Source organism: Pleuronectes platessa, chromosome 1 (genome assembly GCF_947347685.1).
Source record: "Pleuronectes platessa chromosome 1, fPlePla1.1, whole genome shotgun sequence".
NCBI lineage: Eukaryota > Metazoa > Chordata > Actinopteri > Pleuronectiformes > Pleuronectidae > Pleuronectes > Pleuronectes platessa.
In genome coordinates this window covers 2,206,374-2,230,706 of record NC_070626.1, presented here as the reverse complement: position 1 = coordinate 2,230,706, position 24,333 = coordinate 2,206,374, and the positions used below count along the sequence as shown (strand labels likewise).

At 40.7% G+C, this 24,333-nt stretch overlaps 1 protein-coding gene across 1 annotated transcript; it reads left to right on the top strand.

Moving 5' to 3' along the window:
- Nucleotides 1-800: 800 nt before the first annotated feature.
- On the top strand, nt 801-23,934 carry tpcn2 (two pore segment channel 2). The gene is made up of 25 exons (XM_053411535.1): nt 801-1,670; nt 5,184-5,239; nt 6,278-6,354; nt 6,994-7,171; nt 7,336-7,452; nt 8,469-8,575; nt 9,302-9,374; nt 9,630-9,729; nt 9,824-9,889; nt 10,020-10,084; nt 10,393-10,484; nt 18,103-18,184; nt 18,647-18,727; nt 18,809-18,928; nt 19,147-19,206; nt 19,438-19,566; nt 20,249-20,315; nt 20,386-20,453; nt 20,575-20,646; nt 20,875-20,948; nt 21,139-21,244; nt 21,560-21,642; nt 21,751-21,832; nt 22,317-22,408; nt 22,528-23,934. Exons 1-25 carry the CDS (start codon nt 1,520-1,522, stop codon nt 22,601-22,603), a joined length of 2,274 nt encoding a protein of 757 aa, XP_053267510.1. The 5' UTR covers nt 801-1,519; the 3' UTR covers nt 22,604-23,934.
- The last annotated feature ends 399 nt before the right edge of the window (nt 23,935-24,333 follow it).

The window sequence follows — 24,333 nt, the reverse complement described above, 5'->3', positions numbered from 1 at the left end:
CCTTGCTCCAGTTAAGTGCCGTGAACTGGCATTTGAATACGCAGAGAAAAACAATATCCCTGTCCCTGCCAATTGGACAGAGAAACAATGTGCAGGTAAGCTAGGGTGTGCAAGAGATCACATGAATCATAATAATCGTAAATGTGCTTAATTGACCAATCCCCATGATTCTGTAACTAGTCCGATATTAGTGGTTGTCAATCTAGCTGTCGGGATTTTAACTATTACAACATGTGTTGTTATCAGTGTTAATTTTGGCAGCTATTTTTGATTTAGTCTTAGTCTTAGTCTTTTGACGAAAATGCATATTAGTTTTAGTCAGCTTTTAGTCATTTTAATCCTTCTTAGTTTTAGTCTAGTTTTAGTCGACGAAAACAAATTACATTTTAGTCTAGTTTTAGTCGACGAAAACTAATTCCATTTTAGTCTAGTTTTAGTCACATTTAATAGCCACATTAAACTCCTTTTCTATAAAAACATATAGCTGCAGACTAATAGCTTAAAAATATATATTTAATTTTAAATGTGAAAACAAAAAGGGAGAGCAGGTCAGACTGGAGCCGGACACAGAAACTGAACATCGGTACAAACCAACTGCAGCTTCTGCTCTGATGAAGAAGCTGTGGCGCTGATCTCTGAGCAGCTGAGACCAGAGAAACTCTGGTTTTCACTGTTTCCATAGTTAAGAAGCAGCCGTCACTGAGAGGCTGCTCCACGAGAACGCGCTCTGCTTTCACTGTGTCTCTCTGAGCGAGTGCGCGAGGCGGGGGGCGGAGCTACGGACCGGAGCGCTATCTGGGAGCGCACAGGCACACACACACACACACACACACAGATTCACTCGCCCGCTCCTGATACTTCATGACGGCCTGATACGATGATGTTTTAAAAATTATTGTGACTTAGTCAACCACCAACATTTTCGTCTCGTCTCGTCTCGTCAACGAAAATTAAAATAGATTTCGTCATAGTTTTTATTTTCAAAGATTCGTTTTCGTTACGTCTTCGTCTCGTCTTCGTCATGGAAAAAAGGTCGTTAACGAATATATTTCGTCATCGTCTTCGTCAACGAAATTAACACTGGTTGTTATGGTAGTTTTAAAGTGGAAAAAGTAAGTGGACCACTGTATCTGATAGATACATGAAAAACTGTACTTCATTAAATCCCACCACTCTCAGTGAACCTTAGGTCTAGGGTTTCACTTTCTGTACAGGTCGCTCTGCCTGCTCTCTGCTCTCTGCGGACGCATGTCAGGTTCCTGTTCTGTCAGCTGGAGCTGCAGCGTCGAGCTGTAGGTGGAGTTTGTGTTCCTGTGTAAAGTGACACTGGAGACCAGGAGGGGAGGGGGCAGCGAGCAGCTACTTCCTAAACCCAATCTGAATGCTCTGAACCAGGTTTGTTATGTTGTCGGACACAACTTCCACTTTGTACCGTCAGTGACTGAAAAGACGGAGCGAAGCCTGCTACTTCACTCTGACCTGCGGAGCCTTAAGGAGACCATAGCTGCTCATTTCCTGGATGGAGACGGACAGTCTGGTGACCGGGTCTGTGAACGGAGCCGGGGCAGACTCTGGCTCCTCTTCGTGTTCTGAGCACGGAGGTGCCCCGGGCAGGAGACGGATGTCGTACTCTGCCATCGGGGAGGCGTGTAGCGTTGACAGGGGTGCAGGTGAGTGGAGGGGAGATACGTGCTGACAGGTCACTGTTTATATAGCTCTTATTGAAACTACTTTATTAGCGGCTGCTGGTTAGATGTTATCACATTTAGATAAATTAACATGCATACCAAATAAACATCCATGTACGTTAAGCTGCTTCTATATGACAACAGATAATGTAAATGTTTAGCCTTGAATAGGAAGTCACATGCGAAACGTTTGTGAAAGTCAACAACAATAATAACCATGCTTGACTAAGTGTCACCATGGCTGAGAAGTGTCAGCGTCGTCTCAAGCAAAAATCGGTCACTTCCCAGCCTGTTCGTGGATTTGTCCGCTACACATCCATTCTTAAGAACTCTGGTATGATGACTGAGGAGAGGGTTGACGTTCACTGAACATGTTGGTAGTCGAGTGCTTTGGGACATAATGATTATCATGGTGGAAGTGGAGAGATTATAGATCGGCCATAAAGAGATGCATGCAGTATTACCTCCCACCCTTCCTCTCTGCTAAGGTCATACTAATATTGATCCTCATTACCTATCTGCCTCTCATTATTCTTCAAATAATCAAGGGAAAACGAATGAAGGGATTTCGCAAGCATATAATTAATTTTGGTTCTGACTACAAAACAGGTAAAACTGCTGTATACTTTTTTGGGGGCCTTTGGTTTAAATAAAAAAAGACCCAGTATCTTCATATTTTTGGTTTGAAATGAAGAAGTCAATAACCATTCATTCAGTCCAGCAACCCAATGGTAGACATGACATGTCATGTTTCTACTGTTCAACCCCAGATATAATTACTTTCCGATTATAAAAGACCGGAAAATACAGCAAATCTTTTCATCAATTGTTTAAGATGTAGACAGTTCAGGCTCTATTCAAATAGTTACATGAAACACAACCTTCACATGGAAGTTGTTAATATTTAGTCAAAAACAAAGTATTGGTGGTAGATTCCTACTTATATTCCCTTGACTATTAATGCTGATAACCTCAATTTTAAGTTGCTTCACACAAGTCAATGTAAATGTATGTATTCTGAGATGAGTGACTGATGGAACATTTTGAGGACTTGAAAGATTTTCTGCTCTGTAAGTGTACATTTTTTAGGTAAAACTGAATGAAATCAGGCTGGCAGACTGTTATTTTAGATTAGGTTCATGTAAACCAGGGTCCTGAGTCCAGATTTCCAAATGACAGTGCAGGGCAGGCAGACATGCCAACGTCTTCCAAAGCTTCAAACCAGGTTTCCAACAGTAGCGAGGGGGGATGTGTACATTGATGTACTTGACTTCCGGCTCTATTTTTGTTACCAGGTTCCCCATTGACTTCAGGTTCAATCTGAAATGATGGCAATTTTTCACTCTAGCTCTTTCAATGTGACCCCCAAATCCTCCGACTCTCCTCTCATCACCTGATAAGACTCCAATCTGTGGTGTTACTCTGCTGTTGCAGGGAGCACACACTTTCAGTGTGAAACTGTCTCATCAGACTAAGTTTAGATTTATTCCAATTTTACAAACATGATTATGTGAAAATTAACCAAAGAGCTTTAAGGACTATACAAAATAAAATAGATATTGTAACCAGGGAGCAATTTATGTGATAGGTGTGTGCCTTAACACTGTGTAAAACTCTGGTAACACTGACTACCATGGCAACCCTAACATGCAGCTTAAAACTTACAACTCTCCAACTGGGATGTAATGAGACATTGTATCTTGTGAACATTGATTGTAGGTAACTTTTACAAATTTCAAGGGATTTTACTAATATTGTTGTTGTTGTTAACAGCATAAGATTAATTTGACACTTAACCATGTCATTCTAGATGAGATGAGGCAGAAGTTTATGACAGTTGTTAGTTTTCCATGTGGTTCACACTAGTTCTTCCGTTGGTATGTGTGTTATAGTGATTCAGCAGTGTTGCCCTGTCAGTATCTCCCACAACCGTCATGACACATCCTGCTGTGAAGCCATCAGCACTAAAAGGGTGTGAGTGCGCGGCCACAACTGAGTCATCATGTCTGTATCTGTAACTGCTTGGTGGAAAGTCCCTGAACTCAATCATCGGACAGCTGTAGAACATGCTTGTACTGTATGATAGACATTAGTCGGAGTCTCTCATAAACACATTAGGTCAGTGTTGATAGCATCTGTGGCCACTCTCAGCTTTTTCCAAATTTTTAAAATAGTTAAAAAATGTCCGTAGGCTATCTGTATTGTGCTCACTGTATTTTTAAAACAACAACATTTTTCCATCAGATAATCCAGTTCTGAACAACTGTTAGAGCCCTGGGTCAAATAAGATTAAATGCCTGCCTGACATATCCGATTATTTTATAACAAGCGCTTGGTGCACAGGTAGGAGGTTGGTCTTAAGTTTATGATTACATTTTGCAGACGCCCCAGAATCCACTTCTCTGTCTTCCTTCTTCTCAGACCAACACACACACACACACACACACACACACACACACACACACACACACACACACACACACACACACACACACACACACACACACACACACACACACACACACACACACACACACACACACACACACACACACACACACACATACACACACACAGAGCTGTGGCTTAGGGGTAGAGTGGTCGTCCTCCAACCTGAAGGTCGTCAGTTCGATCCCCAGTCTAACCCCTCTGCATGCCGAGGTGTCCTTGGGAAAGATGCTGAACCCCGAATGGCCCCCCATAGAGTAAGAAAGTGCTGCGAATAGATGCACTGTATGAATGTGTATGTGAATGGGTGAATGGGTGAATGTAAAACTGTACTGTAAAGAGCTTTGAGTGGTCATCAAGACTAGAAAAGAGCTATATAAATACAAAACCATTTACCATTTACACACACACACACACATACATACACACACACAAATGTGGCTTAAGATTTTGGCTGTGGCTTAAATGTTGAACTCCTCACATTGATCATGTCCCTGAGGGTTCAGCAAATTATGTTTAACCTTGAATGGAAGCGTCATTGAATCAGCAGTGCCTCAAACTAACCTATTCTAACAAACTAACTAATCTTATCGAGTGAAATGATAACATCTTCAGTATGTTGTGTTTCTTCTGTCTGGTGCTCCCCTAGTGTTAGATATGATGAAGCTGTCAACCTGTACCTATTAATTTGGATTTTTTTGGGTTGTAAACCACACCCTCACCACAGTACTAAGGCGGATCCCGGTTCATGTTTTCCTAGTTTTGCCTCAAGAAATAAAAACAAACCTTTAGCTCAGCTCCCAGTCCAACCAGTTTGTCAGACATCCTCATCGTTCCGGTTCCTGTTGTCTTTGTTAGTCTGGCTCTGATCCATACAGGATCCTTGTATAGTTATTCACAGTGATGATACGCTTGGTGATCCAGGACACTGAACTTCACATTGCTCAGAGCACCTGTGGTATATGTAGAGGTCTTTGTTAGTATGTTTCTGAGACGAAGGAACATTTCAGATGTTCCTGTTATGCTCTTTTTTGTCACTGTCCACAGAGGATGACAAGCTCTACACCCAACAAGCTGTTGTCTTCATTGAGGATGCCATACAAGTAAGTGCAAAGAATTTCCTCACTTAATTCTGTTTAGGTAAATAGTAAGAAAAGGTAAATTAACCTGCAAAGGCCGAATACAGTATAATATTTGGGTAGGACTCGACCATGGAGACTTCTTTTTTATGTCCTGTGTAATTTTGTTTAATTTTGTTGAAGTTGAAATGTTTACCTAATTTTTTATTTTTCTGGCTAAGTAAGAATTGTAAAAGTAAGACACTTAAGGATTGTAAGGATTTGCAAATTATCCTTCAGCGTTTTATAACAGGACACCTCAGCCAGTGTTTTATGACACTGTGCTGGTGAAGCACAGTGGGAGGTTCTCTCATGTGCAGAGAACCTCCCACTGTGCATTCACTGTGCATGTGTAAAAAGCAAACTGTGGAAAATGTCTTGAGAATCAAAGACGAAATGATTGGATTTCGGTAGTTGAAGGTCAAAGATCAACATCACAGTGACCTCATGTTCTCGTGAAAGGGATATATCATGAACACCAATCGGGAATCTCATTACATCTGTATAAACATACTGTACACATTGATTCAAGTATCAGTGATCAAAGGTCACAGTCACCTCATATTATTGGAAATGCAATATGTCTGGAACACCTGGATGGACTGAAACTTTGGCTAAAGGACACATACAACCACAGGACGGTAACTTTAGTTGTCCTCCAAAATTAAACACTTGATTCAGTCACACTAGCTTGAGTGTCTCTCTACTGGTTACCTCTCACTTTAAGGATTGATTTCAAAATGTTGTTTTGAACATATAAGTGTTCCATGGACTGACCACTCTGCCCACAGGGTAGAGGATTGGGAGATGTGGATTTTCCAAGTTCAAGTGCTGTTGTTGGTTCTAGACTCAAGGACAGAGATGCAGTGATGCAGTGATCTTACACTTTAGGCTGTGACAACATCTGATCAACATTAAATACACTTCCTTTGACCATGCAGTCAAATTAATAACATCACAGTTGGCTGCTGTCTCCATTTTTAGTTATGTCATACATACTTATATTTCTTTACTGGCTTACAGTACCGGTCCATCAACCACCGAGTAGATGCCAGCTCACTCTGCCTCTATCGATGGTACTACTCCCGTATATGTCAGTGGTAGGTTTTCACACTCTAGCGTGCTGAGACAAGATCATGTATGAATTAAAATGTACCTAAGTTTACATTTGAATGAAGACATTTCTAGGTGCTCACTCTGCACCTAGAATGTCTGTCATGTCACTATTCAACTATTGATTGAGCGGATACAATAACCAGGATTGCTTAATTCTTTTCAGCACTATGTCATATAATACCAACTATGAGTCTACAGTTAGCAATAACAAGTGTACGATGGTCAGCCTTTCATCTATTGACTTTGACTATGTCAATGACTCTTGTGTGTTTTCCAGGACATTTACGCTGCCCCCAGGCTTAATGCTAAGATAATTTAGTTGGATGCTGGCTCAGACATGAGTTATATTAATATTCTCACTTCACTCTAAGTGCATGAATGTAGTTACAAAATAGTTCCTCTAACAATGTGGACTTTAAGATGATAAGTGATGTGAAATACACAGAGTTAATTTGGCTTTTTCGGGGGCTAGACCTAAGTTTAAACTATCTGGTACAGCACATCATCTCTCAATAAAATGAAGTGAAACTTATTAATACTGTGAATTTCATATTGTTTAAACCATTATTCTAGTGCCCCTACATCCTTTTGTCCATCCACTTACCCATCTTATTCTCTCTCAGGGGCTTGGGCCTGACAATTGCAGTGTTGTTGTTGCTGGCCTTTGTGGAGCGTCCCTCCTCTTTGTCTGTCTCCTCAGACCCCCGACATCGCTCCCCGGCTTGGGAGCCTCCTTGCGGCTTCACTGAGAGCTTCGAGATGGTCTGCCTCATCATTTTCTCTCTTGACCTCACTGTCAAGGTAAACAGAGCCAGGGTGGAAAGCATTTACTCAGATGACATTGACTGCTATCTGGAGGAAAAAAAGGCTTTTCCAAATAAAATTTGCCATGTTATGTTTTCTACCTCGTAACTTTTATTTCCCACTATTGAACCATTTCTTCACAATATTTGTTCTGTCCTTAGAGCTACCTGATTGGCTGGGAGGAATTCAGGAAGAACAAATGGCTAATTGGCTACACTGTTGTCCTTTCAGTCTCCATCATCGACTGGATGCTGTCTGTCAGCATGGTGTGTGATGAGGTGAGGCAGTCTTCTCTCATTCTTCTTGAAGCATTTAGTGCTCAGTGGTTACTTAATCATACAGCAGTGTTTACTAATACAGAAGTCAAATAAAAAGCCATGCAGAAAGAAAACTAGATTTACCGCATTGCGGTTGTATTCCTCCGCCAACAACTTTTTTCCCAGATTCATATAGGATCACTGGGATCTTTGTCCTCTGAAACTTAATCTTAGTTCAAGTTTAAACTGATCAAAAGTTGAAGAAATTTCCCCAATAAGTCTTGAGATATCTCATTATCAAAAACTTTTTATGAGGCCACTGTGACCTTGACCTTTGACCACCAAAACCATATCAGTTAATCACTGAGTCCACGAGAATTGTACCAGATATAATGAAATTCCCTACAGGCAGTCCTAATAAATCACATTCACAGGGAAGTGAGGTCATTTTGTTGACCTTTGACCTCCTAGCACCAAAATCTAACCAGTTCATCCTTATGTCCAAGTGAATATTTGTACCAAATTTGAGAGAATCCCCCACTGGCTTTCCACGGCAGGAGGCATTATAATGGGTTGGAATTTGCTTGCCAACCGTTACTCTTTTTACTGTCAGCAAAAAGTTAATTCTTCAGCATTTAGGAGCCATAGCAGTAAGCTCGGTGTGCCTGTATACTTAAAAAAACTTTGACTTAAACGCCAATATCTGCTTTCTGATTGGTTATTGACTCAACTAGTGGTAAAAGCAGAGTGTTGCGTACATTTACTGTGGTTAACTGTTCCTTCTCTCTGTGTCGACCCAAGAGAAGAAATCTCTGCTCTTACTTTTCACCCTTGCTGTTCTTCATTCAGTAATTTCTGTAACAAGCTGCAGAGGAGAGAATTTGCCTTCTGTTTACACTGGTATGTGCATGACCATTGGATGTGACAATGGAATATTTAAATTTGTGTAATGAGAAACAACTGAATTCAAACAGATCATCAATAAGTCACACTCAATGTGTTTTAAAATGTGATATTGCATTGTTATTATTTATCAGAAACTGAGAGTGCGACGACTCCTCCGGCCCTTTTTCCTCCTGCAAAACTCCTCCCTGATGAAAAAGACATTGAAGTGCATCAAGAGGACTCTGCCTGAGATTGCTAGGTATTTGAATCCATTCCACTGGCAGGCATATCTAAGAAATGCTGTTTTAAAAAGATCTGTATTATCTTTATTATCTGCACTCTGATATAGGCCACTGTGGTGGACACAATTGCAATTACTAGTCAATAAAAACATTGTGCCCTAACCTCGTGCAAAAAAGTTATATTTCCATTGCGCAGGGAGCCTGGCTGATTATTTGCATCAATTCAGTGTGTCAGTGCATTCAGTGTTTGCACTTGTGTATTAAAATGTCCAAAATGAATACAATTTCAAAACATAAATATGTGTAAAGGTAGGGGGTACCATGTTTAAAAGGATCATCCACCATATATATAGTAAGATGCAGGAGAGAACATTGTTCTAAAACCTGTAAATGGACTTCATTCTAGAATTGATGATCACAGCACTTTACTATACAAGTAACCTTCACCCATTCACACACACCTTCATACAGCGCTACTATAGGCAGCATCATTATTCGTTTTCAGGGGGCAATTTAGGATTCAGTGATCTCTTAGACATGCGGAATAGATGAGCCAGGGATCAAACCACGACCTTCTGGTTAGTGAACGACCTGCACAAACGCCCAAAATAGCGCCTCTTTAACTTAATGAAATGTATCTTGAATAAGTAGGGAACCTGGAAAGCTAGATTTATACTCATCACTGGCTCCACAGGCTTTTTGAGGCCTGTCTGAAGGTGTATGTGTTGTCCCTGACTCTGCAGTGTCATCCTGTTGCTGGCGCTCCACCTCTGCCTCTTCACCATGATCGGAATGTTGCTGTTTGCTAAAACTGAGGTGAGTTCATTGTAGTCATTGCCTGGTAAATACACACTAGTGTACTGTTCACACGCTTGTATTTGTGTGTATGTGAGCATACTTTCACCGATATCTGTGAAAGACCATTTGGAGCCTAGAATTTAAGGAGTGAGGACATTTTGGTCGGACCTCACTTTCTGACCCACTTTCAAAGGGCTGTTTGAGGGTTAAGACTAAGACGTGTGTAAGGTTAAGGTTAGGCATTCAGTGTGTCACTTCCATGTTTCTGTTCAGGATCCAAAGAAGAACGGGGAGTGGGAGATATATTTCAGAAACCTGCCAACGTCTCTTACCTCTCTGCTGGTACTTCTCACCACAGCCAATAACCCTGATGGTACACAATCAGTCCTATTGTTGGTTAATGCTATACATTTTGGTGATTGAACTGTCATTTTTTAAGTCTGATCATCTGTTCTACATTTCTATAGTGATGATTCCTGCCTACTCTCTGAACAGAGGATACTCCATTTTCTTTGTCACGTTTAGTGTAATCGGTAAGAAACTATTCTCAGTGTTAGTGTGACAGCTGTAGGAGAAGTGATAGAACATTAGTGTTTGACCATTAAAGCAAAATAAATGTTTTAGGCAGATAATTCGAAGGACATTTTTTTTGTCTCCTGGCAGGAACCTACTGTTTGATGAATCTACTGACAGCTATCATTTATAACCAGTTCAGGGGATATTTACTCGTGAGTCACACACACACACATGCATTTGTTTCTACCCTGGTAAATTCCTATATCATTCAAACTCATCTGTTTTTAATGCATTTAAACCTGATACATCTCTCCTACATCTCCTTTAAAAGCAGACACAACTTTCACATCAACAAACTCTGTATAAGACAGTGTGAGAAATACATATGAAACAGAATTAGTGACCCAAGTCACAGTGCTGGATAAAAAAAAAAAGGTTTCTTTAGGATTATATTGAATTAATCTACATTCACCGTTTTAGTCTGCAGCCATGGAAACTTTCTGTTTCTGTTTTTGTCCAGATGTCAGTCCAAACATCAATCATCAGGAGACGACTGGGGATCCGAGCTGCTTTCCAAGTCCTCAGCTGCCAAGGAGCCCAACAGTCCACTGAGTAATACACACACTACCACACACACACACACACACACATACACATACACACACACACCACACACACACACACACACACACACACACACACACACACGCACACACATATATTCAAGTGTAAAGCAAAAGGTTTACGCCCAAAGTTTGACAAAGTGTTTAGCGACGTACCTGGAGTTATGTTTATTACAAAAATTGACATGATTCCAATAATTTCTTACACTGTCAGATTTGAGAAATCTTTACTCTTTTGTTATAAGTAGATCTAGACTTGGTCAGGCTTTCCTGAAAAATCTCACATTCAAACCATTTGTACGACCTGGGTTTAAAATGCATACATACAGTGAATAATACGATCAACTTTTTCACCTGGTTCTTCCCTCTCTCTCCTCTCCATCCTCCTCTTGCCCTCTGCACTGACAATAACACATAAATATAATATACAGAGCTACAATAATGTGATAATAAATTAAGCAAACAAACAGAGAATTCGTAAATTAAATATATGTAAGAAGTGGTCGAGGAGAATCCACATTTGCAGACAGTATATCATTACACTGCTTAGTATGTAAAATAATTGTGATGATTTTATGTTAATCTGGTTAATAGATTGTATCTGAGAGATGATAATATCACCAATGTGTGAGTGATTTCCAACACCATGGACTCTAAATGACATTGCAAAAGCATAGCATCACCCTCTCGTTTGCTCTCTCTCTCTCTCATTCTTTTGCTCTCTCTTTTTGTCTCTCTCAGAGAAGGGCTCCTAATGAAAAATCACAGAAACCTGTCACTAATTTGACCATGCTCTTATCAGTTTGACCTATCATCTTAATTTAATCTCCCCTCATCTCACCTTTTCCGTTTTTTTCAAATTAGACATTTTGCCCAGAAAAACTACCCTTATTTCCCAAACACTCCCCCTCAGACTCTGTTAGACACCCTTCTCATGCTAAACCCCAATCAGAAAGGGAATATCTCCCGTCAGTGGGACAATATCCTTAAGTTGACCCACAACTCTTCTGTCTGTGCCCGACACGGGCTGATTCAATGTAAACTCATACACAGGACTATACCACTTACTATACCACTACGTCTAAATTCTATCCCAATGTAGCTGACACTTGTAATAGATGCAACCAGTCCCCTGCCGATCTCATACACATGTTTTGGTCATGTCCAAAGCTTAGACTTCTGATCCAAAATATTCGATACCCTTCAAATTGCTTACCATTTTGTGACCGACCCCCATCCCCTCTCTACCCTCTTTGGTATCCCACACAACAGCATCCTAACGGCTGAGGCACGACACTCTATGGCCTTTTGCACTCTGTTGGCTAGGCGCTTAATTTTGCTGAACTGGAAGCACAACTTGCCCCCATCCTACACTCGATGGGTCAAGGAAGTTCTACACAACTTAAAGCTGGACAGATTAAGGTTTTCCCTCAAGGGCTCTCTGAGGAAATTTGATAAATCTGGAATCCCTTTTTTTTCATTATAGACTCATTAGATATTACACCTGAGGAGTCAGATATCTGAGTTCTGCTGACGTACCACCAAAATGTTAGCCTTTCTTTAGTTTAATCTTATGTGTTTTTGTTTTGTTTCTAGTTTATTTTATTTTAACTTTATTTATTTTCTTTTATTTTTTTCTTTATTTTTTTCTTTTCCCTTCACCTAGAGACATGTAGGGTTGGGTGGGTGTGTGGGAGGAGGGCTGGGGTGGGGGGTTACTGGTAATTGTAAAAATTTGAAAAAATGTGAGCATTGTACTCTTTTATGTCCTCATGTTGTATTGTCGGTGCTCAATGAACATACTATAAAAAAAAAAAAGAATATATATCAGATGAGAAAATGTCCTACACTTGAAGCTGCTATTGTATAAAAGGACATTTGATGTTGTTCCCTTAACTCACTCAAACAGTATCTGAGGTGTCTGCAGTGAACTAACCTCATCCCAGAGACACAGTTGACTGTGGGTTCGCAGTGTTGAAGGATTTGTGAAAGTACTTACTCGCATCAAAAGTATTTGGACAGAAGTTGACCCTTTTCAGATACAGTGCCTTGCATAAGTATTCACCCCCCTTGGACTTTTTCCCATTATGTACTGTTACTAACTGGAATTCAAATAGACTTAAATAAACTTTTTCCCGTTTGATCAACAAAACATGCATAGTACTTTGGAGGTGCAAAATAAATGACACAAACAATAATGAGAACAAAAAAGTTGACATCTGTTGGGTGCATAAGTATTCACCCCCCTGTGTCAATACTTGGTAGAACCCCCTTTCGCTGCAATTACAGCTGCAAGTCTTTTGGGGTATGTCTCTACCAGCTTTGCACATCTAGAGATGGAAAGGTTTGTCCATTCTTCTTGGCAAAAAGATGAAGCTCAGTCAGATTGGATGGAGACCATCTGTGAACCGCAATCTTCAAGTCTTGCCATAGATTCTCTATTGGATTGAGGTCTGGGCTTTGACTGGGCCATTTTAAGACATTAACATTCTTTAATCCAAACCATTCCTTTGTAGCTCTGGCTGTATGTTTAGGGTCATTGTCCTGCTGGAAGATGAACCTCCGCCCCAGTCTCAAGTCTTTTGCAGACTGCATCAGATTTTCTTCAAGGATTTCCCTGTATTTGGCTCCATCCATCTTTCCCTCTATTCTGACCAGTTTCCCTGTACCTGCTGAAGAGAAGCATCCCCACAGCATGATGCTACCACCACCATGTTTCACTGTTGGGATGGTGTGCTCAGGGTGATGGGCAGTGTTGGGTTTCCGCCACACATAGCGTTTTGCATTGAGGCCAAAAAGTTCCATTTTGGTCTCATCTGACCAGAGCACCTTCTTCCACATGTTTGCTGTGTCTCCCACATGGCTTCTGGCAAACTCCAAATGGGATTTTTTATGGATCCCTTTCAACAATGGCTTTCTTCTTGCCACTCTTCCATAAAGGCCAGATTGGTGGAGTAGACGACTAATAGTTGTCCTGTGGACAGATTCTCCCACCTCAGCTGTGGATCTCTGCAACTCCTCCAGAGTAACCATGGGCCTCCTGGTTGCTTCTCTGATTAATTTTCTCCTTGTCCGACTCTTCAGTTTGGGTGGACGGCCTCCTCTTGGTAGGTTTGAGGTTGTGCCATATTCTTTCCATTTTCTTATGATGGATTTTATGGTGCTCAGAGAGATGTTCAAAGCTCTGGATATTTTTTTATAACCTAACCCTGCTTCATATTTCTCCACAACTTGATCCCTGACCTGTTTGGTGAGCTCCTTGGTCTTCATGATGCTGTTTGTTCAGTAATGATCTCCAACAAACTCTGAGTCCGTCACAGAACAGGTGTATTTATACTGAGATTAAATTGCAGACAGGTGGACCCTATTTACTAATTATGTGACTTGCAAATGTGACTTGTGAATGCAATTGGTCGCACCAGATCTTTGTTAGGGGTTTCACAGTAAAGGGGGTGAATACATATGCACTCAACACTTTTCAGATTTTTATTTGTAAATAATTGTGAAATCCATGTAATATTTCCCCCCACTTCCAAATGATGCACTATTTTGTGTTGGTCCATTACATAAACTCACGATGAAATAAATTTTAATCTGTGGTTATACCATGACAAAATGTAGAAAAGTCCAAAGGGGGTGAATACTTATGCAAGGCACTGTACATTCAAGTCAATCAGCTGTGATGTCACATGGTTTTAAAGAAACTCTTTACCCACTGATACATCATTTAGAAAATTTTGAAATCAAGCAGCCCCTACACCCACTATCAATAAATCAATCAAATTTTATTTGTATAGCCCATATTCACAAATCATAATTCGTCTCATAGGGCTTTAACATGGTGGGACATCCTCTGTCCTTAACCCTCAGCAAGAGTAAGGAAAAACTACTAAAAAACCTTTTACAGGGTAAAAATACGTAGAAACCTCAGCGAGAGCCACATGTGAGGGATCCCTCGCCCAGGACGGACAGAAGTGCAATAGATGCCACGTGTAGGAAAACATCATCAAGAATAAAGTTGTTAGCAGCATTGATGAGGGTAAACATTTTGAAGGATAACTCAATATGATATTTCAAGCAGTCCAGCTGCAATCATAGTCTATGGTCAGCAACCAGCAGGATCATGATCCACCATCCAGATCGGATCCACTATAGTCCACAGTCATTGTCCACTGCCGCTTACTAGGATCCATCATGAGCCACTGCTGCGGTCCTGGTCCACCACCCGTATCTGATGCCAACGCGACACAGGATCCGCCAATACTACTATGATCAGCCCACACGATATAGAATCCGCCATACTGGATCCACCATTGCGACCTCTGATGCGCGATCCACAAATCGTAATCCATGGTGCGGCCACAGAGGCCCTGGATCTGGGGTGATAAAGCAAAGTGATTCCGGGGAAGGGGGATAGGGATGGAGAAGAGGAAGGAGAAGCTGGAAAGAGGAGCTCCGTGTGTCATGTGTCATAAATTCCCTTTGCGTCTTAGCGTCATCAGGGGTTTTGCCCTGTAATCAATGATACAATGATACAGGCCGAACTTGAGGCTACACTGAGGCTCAAGGTAAATCTGGCTACTGGTTTGTATGGTAGTATGATGAAAACCATGTGGCCCACTCAGTAGATCAGCCATCAATACCTCTATGCCTTTTTAGACTAAACGCTTCCTATTTTAGAAAATAGAATAAGTTACGTTCTGCCGCACTAATTAGCTCTAACTATAAGCTTTATCAAAAAGGAAGGTTTTGAGCCTACTCTTAAATGAACAGATGGTGTCTGCCTCCTGAACTGAAAGTGGTAGATTATTCCACAGCAGAGGAGCTTGATGGCTACAAGCTCTAGCTCCTACTCTACTTTTAGAGACTTTAGGGACGACAAGTAGGCCTGAATTCTGGGAGGGGAGTGCTCTAGTGGGTTATAAGGTACTAACTCTTTAAGGTATAATAGATGTTCACTAAACCCCGTACCAGCTGAAAGTCTGAAAACTGTACATGCATTGAATAAGAGAAGGGAACAGAGGAACTATATGATCTATGAAAAAATGTATTGAACAGACAGAGCTCTGTTCATGAGTTGTGGACAAACACAGCAGCAGTTAATCTGCTGACTGATGTGAAGCGATAGATTGTTTAGTGGGGCATAGATAAAGATAAAGATAAAATATAAGTAGCTTTATTGTCAATTTCTTAACATGTTCAAGACATACAAGGAATCGATACGACGTTTCGATACGACCTCTCCCACAGTGAAACATATAAAGTGCACAGGCACAACAGATACAAGACACAAGAAATTTCCTAATACTAAGTAAACATACAGATTTTAAGTACAGCAGCATAAGGTTCTCTAAAGTGTAAACGTAGTGATTAAAGTGATAAAGTGCAAAAAAGTACAAGAGACAGTTTGTTTTAGAGTCCTGAGTGTTTTTAGGGGGGGGGGGGGTTTCAGCTTCCCGTCAGACTGGACGATATGGCTGGGGGGAGTGGGGGGAGAGAATTTAGCTTCCTGACAACTTGATGTATGAAACTATTTCTGAGTCTGGTGGTGCGGCAACGGATGCTCCTATACCTTCTTCCAGAGGGTAGGAGGCTGAACAGACTGTGTGCTGGGTGGTTGGTGTCACTCGAAATCTAGGTGGCTTTCGGGTGAGGCGGGGTGGTGTAAGTGTCTTGCAAGGAAGGGAGTGTGGCACCAATGATCTTACCAGCTGTGTTTATTATGTGTTGCACTTTTTTCCTGCTGTGGTCAGTGCAGCTACTGCCCCACACAGTGATGCAGCTGGACAGGATGCTTTCATGTAGAATGTGTTCAGGATGGGTATGGGACCTCTCGCTCTCTTGAGTTTGCTGGAGGAAGTAGAGGCGCCGCTTGGCTTTCTTCACCAGTGATGCAGAGTTGGTGGCCCAGGAGAGGTCCTCACTGATGTGCACCCCCAGGAATTTGGTGCTGCTCACTCGCTCCACAGTAGCACCCTCGATGGTCAGTGGTGGGTGCTCAGTGTGGCTTTTTCTGAAGTCAACCACAATCTCCTTTGTCCTGCTGACATTCAGCAAGAGGTTGTATTTTCTGCACCAGGTGGTCAAGAGGTTGACCTCCTTCCTGTAGAGGGTCTCATCGTTCTTGGTGATGAGACCCACCAGAGTTGTGTCGTCCGCTTACTTCACCATGTGATTGGTGCTGTAGGTTGATGTGCAGTCTTGAGTCAGGAGGGTTGAAGAGCAGGGGACTGAGTGCACAGCCTTGTGGGGCCCCTGTGCTGAGTGTGATGCTGCTGGGGTGTTGTTGCCGACCCGTACTGCTTGTGGCCTCTCACTGAGGAAATCCAGAATCCAATTGCAAAGGGAGGTGTTGAGCCCCAGCTGGTCAAGTTTACAGATGAGTTGTTGTGGGATTATAGTGTTAAACGCTGAACTAAAGTCTATGAAAAGCATTCTCACTTGTGATTCTGCTTTTTCCAGGTGGGTGAGTGCTGGGTGGAGAGCAGAGCAGATTGCGTCCTCTGTCGAACGTTTGACAGAGGACGCATGTCGTTTGGCCCGCATGTCTCTGCTGTCCTTGAAGTGGCTGATTAGGAAGGCAATGGAAGGCGCTGGGGAGAACTCTGACCTTCCATCAGGGTGATAGTGGGAGATTTTAAAAGCCTGAATGAGGGGTGCCGTGACTTCATTGGAGACCCTGGGCCGCAGTGAGAGCAGGTGGAGAGCACTATGTGAGTCGAGGGAGGAGGAAAGATCCCATCTGCAGCCAAACAGGCAATTAGACACACAGAGTCTCCGCCACTGCCTCTGTCACAACCAACAAAAGGTGGATGAAGACTGCTGTGTAATTATCTGATCTATCTATCAGGGAGTTTGTGTGTGTTTGTGTGCGTATGCGTGTGCGTGTGCGTGCGTGTGCGCGTGCGTGTGCGTGTGTCAGTGTGTGTGTGTGCGTGCATTCTCCCAGACCCCCCCCACTCACTCATACAGTGACTCACACATTGAGACAAGATAAGAGGAGCACAGTCTGTTTCAGTTTTCTCTCTGGTCCAAAGCTGCTCAATGATCAGAATGTTGGTTTGTACCGAGCTGGAGTTTCTGTGTCCTCCTCCGCTCTACTCTCACTTTAACTAATAAACGCTTATCACGAATTTGCACATCTCTAGATGTGCAAATTCTTCCATTCAACACCATTCCATTTCAATTGGTATATTGCAATTACAATAATGTCTGTAATCTAATAAAAATTCTTTACTGTTTCAAGAATTTTGGTACAAATCTCAGTCCTTTAGACCAGGGGTAGAGATAACAAAATGTTATACAATATATATTGTATAACATTGTGTTTTATATTTAACTGGGCCTAGTGCCATGTATAAACATCGCTACCCTGTTAATGTGTATTCAATACTAAGTTACTCAAATAATACACAGAAAGATACGTCTTCTGGCTCAATGTGTATATAAAGACATTTAAATGTCCCCCTGGAGTTCTTCTGCGGACCCCACAGGGGTCGCGGGCTCCCTGTTGAAGACATCTGCTTTAGACCTTAAAACATTAGTCTGTGCATGTTTGTTGTACATCAGGCAAAAACGGTTCATAGGTGTGTTGTTTAATCTATCAGGGAGCATGTTGGTGTTGATTCGGTGCTGGAGGTGATGTCCAGAGTCCAGATGAAAAGCTACTACAAAGCAGCCATTACTACGGTCAGAACACACACAACACAACTCTGCACATACACACTCAGAGCTTCAAAGGCTTAGGGTGCAGGTATAAATAATAGAACTAGAAATGCCACATAGCTGCTTCATTATGAGAGTCATGTTATTGTTCGTGCTAGCTCACCATCACACATACATTTTCCTCCTCCACAATGCAAGTTATTTATTTCCTATTTGATATTACAATGCTTGAACTAAACAATTTCATGAAGAATGTTCAGTCAACTGAGAGAGAGAGAGAGAGAGAGAGAGAGAGAGAGAGAGAGAGAGAGAGAGAGAGGAGAGAGAGAGAGAGAGAGAGAGAGAGAGAGAGAGAGAGAGGAGAGAGAGAGAGAGAGGAGAGAGAGAGAGAGAGAGAGAGAGAGAGAGAGAGAGAGATGCATCCTCAGGTCCTTCCACTCTTTAATCTTATCTGATGAATGTTTCATCTGCACTTCAACGTCTCAGGAGGCACAGCAGTATGGCCAGATGGATCGAGAGCAGTTCAGAAAGATATTTGATGAGCTGGATAAAGATCGAATCAAGGAGGTAAATCTGTGTCCCTTTCATTCATCATCGCTTTATACTTGGACATCTGTTTTACATATTTGTGTGTGTGTGTGTCCCCAGCACCCTCCCTTGCCTCAGTACAACTCTCCAGTCCTGCAGAGGCTCCAGCTGATCTTCAGTCACTACTATCTCAATATACTTGGCAATGCAGTGGCACTGGCCAATGTCATGTGCATATGTGTAAGTTACAAACACACACACACAGAGTTGTATCTCTGTGACTTCAGAAGACATTACATGGACTTAGACAAATTCCCTGGATAATTACTCCTTAAAAAATGGTCTTGAAATTATGAATAATATTGTTTGTCGCTATAATTTCAGAAATAACATATTGAAAGTGTACACCCACAAACACTTGCCAGCGATTCCTAAGATAACCTTTGTTTTCGTTTCAGACTGTCCTTGTATTAAACTCTGAAAGGTCCACAGCAGAGAGAGACAACTTCTTGTTGGAGGTGAGCATAGATTTACCCAGTGGAAACATTTGTGACGTTTTATTCAATAAAGTCAGATTCATTGTCCTGGTATTCAAAAGGTGCAGGACCAACAGTGGGTCACCCGTTTGATCCAGTGCTTTTGTAGTGTTAAATGAAAATGAACATTATACAGTGAAAACAATTGAATGAACATTGCATCGTTGAAACTTCTTCAGAAATGAACAGACTTTTCCACTCTCTAACCATCAGATTATCAACCTCTGCTTCATCCTCTACTACTTGTTTGAAATGAGTGTCAAGGTCTTTGCCTTCGGTTGGAGAGGATACCTCTCCTACAAGAACAACATCTTTGATGGCTGCCTTACCATCCTGCTACTGGTAAAACTGCTCTGCATTCAAACTTGCATTATTTTAGATTTTTAGAATTTAATATTTACTTTGGAAAAGCGTTCTTTTATTAATTTTACAAATTATCACAACAAATAAATACCCATAGTTTTATTATTTTGTCACTCGTTTAATTTTAATAAGTCTGCTAAAGTTTGCCCTTAAAGATTTAAGATAGAAATATATTTAAATTTACTACCAGAAGTTTCATATAATGGATATTCCACCTTTCAAACGACTCCAAATTTGATGTTTATGAATTTCGTGCAAAAAAAAAGTCCCTCTCCAACATCTACTACCACCACTTCTCTGTAGTGGGGACTGGCTAACAACTTAGATTCTATGTTGCTTCCGAATGACGTACCTCACCTCCTTCATTGCAAATACACTGCATTTATTACATGTTCGATTATCAATTAACTCTTGACGTAGCCAGGGAGAAGCTGTCCCTATTCTTAGCATGAGTAAATCAGATATGAACAGAGTTTAACATCACATCACATGGTGCTGAAGATATTATTTACGATGATCATAACATACAATGTTAATAATATAGAATTTAACAGATTAACAATTTTTTATCACAAGTGCACAAAGTGAAATGTCATGTGATTTGTTGCTATTTATCACTTTCGGTATTAAGCATTTGTTTTTTAATTTTTTTCCCCGTCAGGCTCTACAGATAACTATTTTTGTTACCTACTGGCTTCCTCGTTCAAGAGTGGTGGGTTTCCAACTATTTTAACATGAGTGTTTGTATTCAGCTGCAGCTTCTCTGTCATGCAATGTTTATATGCACGTGTCACAACAGGGAGATGATTCGTTTGGTCAACATGCTGATCGTCTTCCGCTTCCTGCGCATTATCCCAGATATCAAGGTACAAAGCAGACACAGGAGCACAGTGTTCAGCTAATTCAACTTCATTCAGCCTTCAAACTAAAGCACAGACAATTACTAACTTACTCATTTGATGTTTTATGTTTCATTTTGTTCTGCAGCTCATGGCTTTGGTTGCAAGCACGCTGTTGGACCTGGTGAAAAATCTTCGAGCCTTTGCAGGGATACTGGTGGTGGGTGCCATCAGCATACTTCCTTCAACCAGCTGTTCCGCACTTTGAAATATATTTATCACTGTCAACACATTTTGCCTAAGACATGCTCATGCTTGAATAAATCTATGCACTCTTGTTGTGCATTCAGCGTGTACAACCAAGAGTGATGTGCTGGGTAATTAACATGGAAAGGTATCAAGTCTAATGTGGGGAAAGGCTGATGTTCTCTTTATGCCCTCTGTGTAGGTGGTGTACTATGTGTTTGCTGTGTTTGGGATCTGGCTGTTTGAAGGGGCCATTAAACCTCCTCCAGAGATGAGGTACTGTATGAACACGTGATAGTCTGTCAAAACAGGACAAAACTCATGACAAAGATTTTATAGCCCTGCGTGGATGTCAGCCTTGGCTAATATCATTATTCTTTTGGATTGACCGTCCATCACATTTTTGTGAACACATTATGTCAGGAACACACATAGGAAATGTCTTCAATTTGTGTTTGTGTCCCAGTGTGATCTCCAATACCTCCATGGATAACATCACCTCTAACTTCAGTATGGAGTGTGGCACATATGAACAGCTCGAATACTGGCCAAACAACTTTGATGACTTTGCTGTAAGTAACAAGTGAAATTGTGTTTCTCTCCTATTTCCCTTTCAGCAAGAACTCACTTAAAATTCCCTCACTGTACCGTCAAAAGATCAAATCTGGGATTTATATGTATATTTTATTTTATTTCTTATTGTGTATTTTTTTACATGTGATGTGACTGTCAGTGATATTTTACGGATATATATATATCCTTAAAATATATATATATATGTGTATGTGATGAAAACATTATTATAATAAAATAAATCCAGCAACGACAGAATAATGCTGAAGATGAGTGTTGTATAAAGAGAGTATCTTTCCCTCCCTCTCTCTTAGGCATCCATCATGTTGCTGTATAATGTCATGATAGTTAACAACTGGCAGGCCTTCATGGACGCATACAGTAGATACACCACAGAGTAAGAACAAGTACAATTTAAATGGATGATGATGATGACGATGATGATGATGATGATGATGATGATGATGATGATGATGATGATGATGATGATTATTTATTTTTCCAGTTGGGCCAAGGTCTACTTTGTGTGTTGGTGGCTCACCTCCTCTGTCATGTGGGTCAACTTGTTTGTGGCGCTCATCTTAGAGGTCAGTTCCCTAGCAAGGACCACAAGGTTTGAATGGAAATTTATATATTGGATGTTGAGGAAAAATGAATGGACTTTAAATTAAGTTGTTGGTGATGGGTTGGAGGCAGACTCAGTGTGGGGGTTCCAGCTCAGGTATCATTCCACCTGAGCTTAATACAGGCCCTCCCAACACAGAACAAGACATGCAAGAGGAAGAAGAAGGGATATATGAATGAGGGAAGAGCTGTCATTGAGGATTAACATTTACCCAAAAGCAGTTCCCAAGAAACATATTTTTTTCACTTTGATTGGCCCTTTTTTTTATACTATATATTGTGAGCAGTTTAAAAACAAAATCTATCAAAAGAATAATGGTCTTGGGGCTGAAAAAAATTGGGAAAGGTAGGGAAATCAGATATGTAGAATAAGGCGGTTCTTTAAATATACAGTAATCTACTCATTAAAGATTTAACAACATATATATGTTCCTTCTTCTCTAACAGAACTTTACCTACAAGTGGGACCGGAGTCACAGCTGCTCTGTAACAGATGTTGAAAGAATCCGGTATGAAACGTCCGTCCAGCTTATATTCAAGTAAGTTGGCACTGCTCTTGTTTTAAATTCTATAACGGCAAAATCAACCTCTCAGGCTGTAGCTAACGTCTTTTCCAACTTTCCTCTTTTCTCCATGATTTGTCCCCTTTTCTCTGCAGGGGGCAGATCCAGGAGCCAACAGAGGAAGAGTTACTTTGTCAACTACACCTACATCCCCACTTACACCTACACTAGTGAGACACACACACACAACACCAGCTCCAATCTGCAGTGAAGAGCACCGAGAGGTCAATGGTCCATTTTACTTGTTTAATTGAATGTTTATTATATGAATATGTTACTTCTACTACTGAAACTTGTATGTTTTCATATTTTCATGAGTAAAACCACTGTGAGCTGCAGTTTCAGTTGTGCAGGGGTCAACCATTGTGTAGAGGTCAGAGAAGCAGGAATCGGTGTGTCGAAATGTTACTGCTCCTTGTGTGTATCACTACTCTACTGCTATTTCTCATTGTTAAGGATTCGCTATTACTATTGTTTGCTTGATATTTTAGATTTCGCATTCCATCTGTCTGATCTAAGTCTAGTGAATGTGTTAGCAAAGAATATCTTGAGAACTGTTTCTTTAGAAAGACAATAGCGTATTGGGGGCTTGTTAACAAACACAAAAGGTATTTTATCTTAAGTCATAAGTTATGAAGCTTCACCTGCTTTTTATCCAATTAAATCTTGATCCAGGGACTTGAGCCCCTTTCACACAGTCAACCTACGACTCTCCTCCAATGTGGCACATGCTATAGTTGTTTAAACTTTTTTAACACGATGGATCATCCCAGATGATCCTGGGTGTTTGTTACTTTGCACTGCTTGAGAACAACAATGACACACAAACAGAACTTCTCAGCGGTAGATTTTTTAAAGATTTACTCATTTAACAATCTTTAATTGGAGGTTGACTGCTTCACGAAACCCACTGGCTGTTCAGTCTTTAAACCATGTTAACAAACAATGTCCCATTAGCTTGCTTGATATTAAATTCATCGCCACTTTGCTCACTTGCTATAGTTTAGGCTGTTGTGCTTGATAATTATCTTGGATTTGTGATCTTTATGTTTTTGTCGACCTGCGATGCACAAACACATCACACACATCTTATTGAAATCTGATAACAGGTGTGTGATGGACACCGTGCTGACAGTGCAACACATGGAACCAATAAAAACAAAAGATCAGGATGGAATGTAATTTCATACTTAAATGTTTGGGCATACAGTATAAGTTCTTTTACATATACAGTATTTCAGGTCTGGGGACATTGTGCCTTTTGTCTATCAATGTGACTGTTAATATGTGACAGTCTCTCCGTATAAAAAGGGATAAGATCAAGTGTGCTTTGTGCTATTTATATACTTCTGAAATATTTTTGTATTTTGAATGTGTAAGAACACTGGGAGAAAATGTTCTGATATGTGACTTGTAGATTGTGCTTAATTCTGCATTTGATCAACTGTTTGTGAAAAATGGTCCCACAATTCTAAATAAATATTTTACTATTTTACTATTTACTATACTTGTGTGGTGTTAAATGTTTGCTGCATATAGATGTGTTAGTAACCTGATAAACCATAGGGAAGGCAAAGGTCTTATGGAGCAGAAGCATAAGAAACGGCCGTTGTTGATTAAGTAGCAATTTACTGAAGTCCACACAATATCACATAAGAAAGCCAAATTAGGAATATAAAAATTCCAGTGACAACACAGACCTGAGCTCATTCTAATGTCATTTTATTCATCATCTTTCACACAATATAACTGATATAAATATTCATTCATGTAGTATAAAAAAGGGGAAATTTTGCTGCAAGGTTTGATTGAATGTTAATTAAATAAAATAATAAAAATCCATATATTATAAGAAAAGTATATTTTAAAAACAGAATTTAGTTAGAGAGGGGTTAGAAGAC

Excerpts from the sequence above, each read along its gene's own strand:
- tpcn2 (XM_053411535.1), top strand. The coding sequence starts at position 1,520 with ATGGAGACGGACAGTCTGGTGACCGGGTCTGTGAACGGAGCCGGGGCA. Across the intron at positions 9,890-10,019 it reads TGTCACGTTTAGTGTAATCG|GAACCTACTGTTTGATGAAT; the intron begins GTAAGAAACTAT and ends GTCTCCTGGCAG. Across the intron at positions 20,949-21,138 it reads AAACCTCCTCCAGAGATGAG|TGTGATCTCCAATACCTCCA; the intron begins GTACTGTATGAA and ends TTTGTGTCCCAG.